This window comes from Octopus sinensis, unplaced genomic scaffold, assembly GCF_006345805.1.
Source record: "Octopus sinensis unplaced genomic scaffold, ASM634580v1 Contig15357, whole genome shotgun sequence".
Taxonomy (NCBI): domain Eukaryota; kingdom Metazoa; phylum Mollusca; class Cephalopoda; order Octopoda; family Octopodidae; genus Octopus; species Octopus sinensis.
The window spans coordinates 22,156-29,580 of record NW_021833687.1 but is presented as its reverse complement, the minus strand read 5'-3'; the positions used below and the strand labels follow the sequence as shown (position 1 = coordinate 29,580).

Genomic DNA, 7,425 nt, shown 5'->3' with positions numbered 1-7,425 from the left:
TCCCACCGCTGGCATTACCCGAGCGACGGAATAGCAAGAGTGCCTTGCGACACTCCGTATGCCTTGATCTACGAAAGCACCAGGCTTTGAATTTGTACAGGTGCAGTTTCCACATTGACGGCAAATGGGTTGCAAAGCAGTTCAAAAGACGCCGTGCGAATTTAGTGCGGAATGCACTCACTTTATCAACAAAGTGTTGCTTTAGGAACACCTTGGCGCTGACTTGGCTCAACATTTCTTGGCAACAAGGAAAGCGAGACAAGTTCAATTGGTGCATTTGTGTTTCTCATAAACGCAGCTTCACTTGGAATGACTTCACTGCGTCATACATATCACAGATCATACGATCTCGTCACTGGTGCTGGATGTTTAAAACATTGAGATGCGCAGTTATGTCAACCAGAAACGCCAACTCGCATTTCCCTTCTTCATCTCGCAGAACTTTGGATTCTTTTCCTTTACTGTTCATAAACTGACATATCTCCTCAACCAGCCCAAAAACTATATTGAGGACCTGTCCCCGACTGAGCCACCGCACCTCTGTATGATAAGGCACATCACTGAACTCTGAATGTATTTGCTGCAGGAAAGACTGAAAGTGGCGGTGATTTAACCCTTTAGCTTGGATAACGTTTACGGTCTGCGTTACAGTGCTCATTACATGTTTCATTTTAAAGGCTTTAGCACACATCGTTTCCTGGTGTATGATGCAATGATATGTTGTCAACTCACCAGCGCAGTTCCCTTCTTGTAACTCTAAACGCATCCTACCCATCAGCCCACTTTTTTTCTTACCACACATCGCCGGTGCTCCATCTGTTGAAAGTCCAGCAAGTTTGTCCCAAGGCGGTTTCATGTCGGTTGCAATCTGACATTTTTTTTCAAAAAGGTCCTTCCCTGTTGTTGTCCTGTGCATCGATTTAATGTCCAAAATTTCCTCCATGATGAACAAATTGCAGTCCACTTCATGGATGAAAATAGCCAGTTGTGCCGCATCAATTGTGTCAGTAGTTTCATCCACAGCAAGAGAGTGTGCAACAAAATCTTTTCCTTTTTCAATCAACTGTGTTTTCAAATCAGTGGCCATCTCACACACCCGATCAGCAACTGTATTTCTGTTAATACATTAGTAAATAGTTGCTTTTCATCTGGACACAAAACGTCACACATTTTCATCATGCAGCTCTTCACAAACACTCCTTTGGTAAATAGCCGGACTGATTTTGCGATCTCCTCTGCCACGATAAAACTTACTTGAACAGCAGCTTCACTTTGTGATTTTGCTTTGGTTAAAAACGTGTTTTAATGTGAGATTTCTCTTCAACTCGTCTACCTTTCGTTGCTTCTGTTCAGCAGTGAGGTATTTATACTTGTCCTGATGTTTTGTCTCGTAGTAGCATTTGAGATTATACTCTTTAAGTACAGTAACATTAGCACCACAATTAAGACACACGGGTTTGCCGTCAATGTCAGTGAACATGTTCTCGGTTTCCCACCGGATTTGAAAGGCTCTGTTTTCAGCATCGACTTTTCTCTTGGCCATTGATATAGATAGTTACTACTACTGAATGATGTCACGTGAAAATGGTTACCCGAAATAGCGGCAAGGTGGCTGTTGCGGTGCATTATGGGATTAGTAGATTTTGCGTCATCAGCGCTTCACAACACGCAATTAGAGAATCGAAGGAGGCGTTTCCCAGCATGCTTTGTTGCAGTTACAGTTAAGACTTGTGACTGTGTCATAATGCCTATTTAATGTGGTATTTTTTTGTACAAACAGGGGGTTATAGTTACAGTGGTGTTGTTTCTAGTTGTATATTAAATTAAGGTTAAAAAAGGTAGTGCAGTCAGTGGTATATATAATGTAACGGCCTGCTTTAGCCAAGAAGACATGGGTGCTGCTGAGGGCAGCAAAGCACTCTATTTGAACCGATTCCATGGTGATATAAAAATGGTCCATTTGGACCAGAGGAAATTGCTGCACGGGCCGGGAGTTTGGCATGTCTGCTATGAATAGATAAATTGATTGATAGGTAGAGATAGTCTGAAGGCGGTGAGCTGGAAGAATCGTTAGTACGCCGGGCGAAATGCGTAGCCGTATTTCGTCTGCCGTTACGTTCTGAGTTCAAATTCCGCCGAGGTCGACTTTACCTTTCATCCTTTCATCCTTTCGGAGTCGATAAATTAAGTACCAGTTACGCACTGGGGTCGATGTAATCGACTTAATACCTATGTCTGTCCTTGTTTGTCACCTCTATGTTAATCCCCTTGTGGGTAATAAAGAAATAGGTATTTCGTCTGCCATAACGTTCTGAGTTCAAATTCCGCCGAGGTCAACTTTGCTTTTCATTCTTTCGGGGTCGATAAATTAAGTACCAGTTGCGCACTGGGGTCGATGTAATCGACTTAATCCGTTTGTCTGTCCTTGTTTGTCCTCTCTGCGTTTAGCCCCTTGTGGGTAGTAAAGAAATAGGTATATATAGTCTGATCTAATAATATAATAATAGAGTGATATAACAACATCACTATAACAATTTAGCAATAAATATATTGAGCAAGGGTATGCATTTGAAAGTGGATGCTACCGACAGCTGGGGCTGGTAGAATATTTAGAGGAGGAGTAATGAAACAAAAAGGGAAGTGGAAGGGTGACGATAAATGGACCTGTACAATTTTTTTTTTGCCTTTGCCTCCTATTTAAATGTAAAAACAATTTCATTACCTATTTATTAATACTTTGCAGAAGTACCATGAGTGTCTAAAGGGCCAGCAGTTTCGTGCCTTAACACTTATCAAATTAGTTGTTAGCAACAATAACTGCAAACATCACAATGAGAATAAGTAAATAAGCAAAACCAAATGTATACTACCTGTGCAAGTAAATTGTAATCAATAATCTAAAGTATGTTTGTATGTTAAGAGCGGCCTCCCAACGTTTCGTTCACTGGGGTAGGTGTTCTTCACCTGTCCGAATAAGATAACAAATTCAGCCAAGTTGAGATTGGATAAGAGAAGCTTCAAATCCTGGAATGCCACATTCCTTGAAAACATCAACATTTCAGACTCTCTCTCTCCTTCCGCAAATACCCACAGGTGTTAGACAACATTTGTAGAAGGTATCTAACCGATCTATGTGGGATCTATAAATAGTCAAAGTCTCAAATCCATGGAACAACTTAGAAAGAACGATCGACAACAGTTTTTGTCTCGCTACATTTCATCAAGCGAAGCAGTTGTTTTAGGTAACCGATAAACGATTCGTAGGGAAGCACTTGCATGAATTCTGTTACCCATATAGAGAAAGGATCTTGCATATTTTAGATCATAACCATTCACTTGTACGTGATTTTGCTGCAAGAATAACGGCAAACTAGGAATTTTATTTCATACTTTTCCCTAGGGGTTACACGCGCACACACACACACACACACACACACCACACACACACACACACGAGCAAACAGAATTATTGTGTGCAGGTCTTTTTCCTGGCATGTTATATCGCCAAGTTAAAAGATTTGACTGCTGTTTTTAGCAGGTTTAGTGGAAAGCAGACAGTTACTCAAAGATCAAAAAGCCAGTAAGTATTCTTCTGTACCTGAGCATGAATTTAATAGAAGAATCAAAGCAAACACTTTGTAACACTCTCTCTCCCTCCCTCCCTCTCTCTCTCTCTCTTTCTCACTTTCTCTCCCCTTTTCTCTCTTTCCCTCTCTTTCTCTCTCCCACTTGCTCTTTCTCTCTCTTCTCTTTTCTTTCTCTCTCACAGGCACACATGCACCCCCTCCCCCACACACTGATCTAGCTCGAAAGGGTTGATTATAATTAATTATTGTAATTAAGTAATATGAATATTTAAAGTTGTCAGAAATATGTGAATAATTTAGGATTATTTTATAAAAGATTAACGTACACGCACACATACATACACACGCACACGGTCACACTCAACCACACACCACGTTCACTCACACACACACACACACACGTTCACTCTCTCACACATACACGTTCACACTCACACACACACGCGTTCACACTCATACAATCACACATATTCACATACACATATATACATTTACATACATACATACACATACATGCTCCCACACGTTCACTCACACATAAGGAAAAATTATCTGGTTGAGTCAAAGTTCTTCTCTTTAGTTAGGGTGGTTATTAATCATTTTTTAATCTGTTGCAGAGGAAACACCCAACTCACTATTAAGAAAGATATCATATACATCATATACATTATAACTAGCTATCATAGGTATATACATCATCATACGCAGAAATAAGGGAATAGAGGGTGCGGGGGTGCACTTGCATCCCCTAAAATTTTGAGGTGGGTGTAGAATTCAATATTGCATCTTCTACTTAACATTCTCAGGCTTAGAAAATAGTGTTTAAAAATTGATCTGTAAAATGCTGCTTGAAGTTAGGTTTCTTCACAAAATAAGAACAAAGAACAAGACTAATCAAAAAGAAAACTTCCCAAAATTCCTAGAAAGATATATTACTGAACTAAAGCTTCTCCAAAATTATGCATATAATATGTGTGTGCGCGCGCGTGCGTATACACACACATATCGTATATAAAATAGACCTGCGTGTGTGTGTGTGTGCGCGCGTATGTGTGTGTGTTCTCTTTTCACGCGAAAACGGCTGCACGAATTGCTTCCATACTTGGGATGCATGAATAAGCTGACCTCAGGTACATAACAGGGTCTTCAGTTTATTTATTTATTATTATTTTTTTGTATTAAAGATAGATAATATTGCTTTATATATATGATTCCTTTCTTTACAAAGGTTTTTCAACGTTAACTTCCGGAATTGACGTAGCAACGGCGAAATTTTTCATTTTCATTTGCGAAGTTTTAATTCACTATTTGCAAACAACGACGATAAATTACTGAAAGAAATAAAAACCACGGGAAGAAACTTTTCGGTAAAAAAAAAAGTATATATTTTCAGAGGAAATGGTGTACGATTCATGGGAGATTTGGCTGTTGTTTCTAGCACATCCCAAACTACCCTCCGTTTTCACTCTCGCATGTATTGATGTTTTTTTTTTTTGTTTTTTTCAGTATCTTTCTCCCATTAAATACATTTTATGGAATGATGATCTGAAGTAACGTACGTGTGGTCCCTAACACAAAAATTATAATTTAAATTTTTACCCCCACTTCAATCAAGCGAAGCCGTGTGTGTGTGTGTGTATGTGTAAGAAAAAACATTTTCTAAAAGAAAAGTATGCTATCAAAATGAATTATCGTTTACATACCTCTTTTTTAAAAAATCACTGTGGGTGGATGCCAGTAATGACCTTCTTAAGCTCTCTAATGTTTTAAATTGTAAACAGAAACAATCAGGGGCAGGGAGTGGGGTTGCAAAATAATCATAATATTTTTATAGCATATAAATGTATTTATAGGGAGAAAAATATTGAAAAACGTCAATACATTCGACAGTGAGAAAGAAACAAGGAGTGTTGTCTTAGGATATGCTAGAAACAACCAAATCTCCCTTAAATCACTTACTTTTTCCTCTGAAAATATTAACAATTTAAAAAATTTTTTTACCTGCCATGGTTTTGAAGTGCAAAAGGTCAAAATCGGTCTGGAGTGGGATGATGAGAAGGTGGGGTTCTATAAAATAAATTTTCAAAACACTTTCTTTTCATAAAATGGTGCACCTCCCCATCAATTCGAAGGCTGTGGTTAAAAAGAAATGGGGGAAATGCCCATGAAAACGGAGAGGCTGCAACTCACTTGGTTTTCCTGATCCGTTATTTCGAAACTCCTCTCCCCACCACCACCGAACAAATTTCTTTATAATCGTTATCGATACTGTTTGAAAGTTATTTGTATAAAATTTCATGAAAGATATCCATTTTCCTGAAAGTTATGAGGTGGGGAAAAAAGTCGGATCGTGTGAATTTTCCGAAACTCCTCTACCCACCCCCTCGGGAAAATTTCGAGCTGCCAGTTCAAAGTCTATGCTCACCTCTGTTATGTTATTTTCAATTCTGTGAGCTTCCATCCCTTCTACAAGAGCATACAACATTTTAACGTAAATTTCTTCTGACTTTCCAGGTAGCAATACAAAAACAAGAGGATGTACTTCACCGTGGATTTCAGCATGAATTGTAAAATTTGCTAAAAGGTGTTAGGACATGTTTCAAAAGTCCCTTCACCGAACCAGTGTTTTGATGAACCTCGCTTTTGCAAGGATGATGGTGCTGCAAAAATCAAAATTCTCTCTTGATCATCTTCTCCACTATCATGTACAAGCCAGTTTTCTCCTCCCATGGTTATCTGCATTGCACATCAGCCAATGATGTATCAGCCAATGATGTTGGAAGCTGGGAAAGCTGTTTATTTCTTACTTTTCGAAGATTTCGAGTGATGCAAGCATTGGTAAGAAGCAGTGGTTTGGAACCTTTTGGGACATCAGAAATTATTTATGCAGTTAGTGTCGTAAAACAAACAAGTCATTATACCAAAATAATCACTGGACGATATTTTGTACAAAAAGGATTATTAGAGTATAGTTATTTAGATCATTTTACATTTTTTTAAATATTCTATAGACAAAATAGTTATTAGACCAAAGTGAGTTTAGACAAAAATGTCTTTATACTAAAGGGCATTTAGACAAAAATGCCTTTAGCCTATAGTGTATTTATAGAAAAGTCACTTTAGACCAAAGTTCTTTAGACCATAGCACATTAGACCGAAGTGTTTTAGACGAAAAGTCCTAGATCCATAAATAACAACCACGGTCACTCCTCAGTACTTGCACAATTGGTGAACTATTAAACTTCACAATTCGGCTATTCGCTTCCTCATTTCCTCGGAATACCACAAGTGACCTATCATCGTCATTATCATCATGTTCTACTGCTTGCGACATCTAAACAATAGCAACAACAAGATCAGTATTGGAAGTCACTTTTCAGTTCTAGAACAATTGATAGCCTATTAACTCCACACTCATGAGTTCTTAACAGTCTAGCTATCCACTTCCTCGTTTCCTCTGAATACCATAACTGGCCCCTGATCATTATTGCCATCATGCTTTTCTGATACTACCCTTACCACAACAGTAGCAACAAGATCAGCATCATAAGTTACTCTTCAGTACTAGCACAATTGATGACCCATTAAACAACACAATCCCTAGCTCTTTTCCACAGTCAGGCCACTCAAATTCTTCTCAGAATGATACAAGAGATCCATAATCACCATTGACATCCTATTGTAATGCCTCTACCATTACCACAACTACTACTAATCCAATTAATGAAGAATCACTACACCCTCCCCCCACTGTCCACCTCCATCTGAACGTATACCTGACAATTCCATGATAAATCTGCCAACTGTAAATAAAATAAAATTATGAACACACGAAAGA

The 7,425-nt window shown here is 38.6% G+C and overlaps 1 protein-coding gene across 1 annotated transcript; it reads right to left on the bottom strand.

The window, feature by feature from the left end:
- Positions 1–352: 352 nt before the first annotated feature.
- LOC115230334 (general transcription factor II-I repeat domain-containing protein 2A-like) lies at positions 353–1,087 on the bottom strand. Its single transcript, XM_029800537.1, has one exon. The coding sequence runs from the start codon at positions 1,085–1,087 to the stop codon at positions 353–355; it is 735 nt and encodes a 244-aa protein (XP_029656397.1).
- Positions 1,088–7,425: the final 6,338 nt, after the last annotated feature.

Excerpts from the sequence above, each read along its gene's own strand:
- LOC115230334 (XM_029800537.1), bottom strand. The coding sequence starts at position 1,087 with ATGGCCACTGATTTGAAAACACAGTTGATTGAAAAAGGAAAAGATTTT.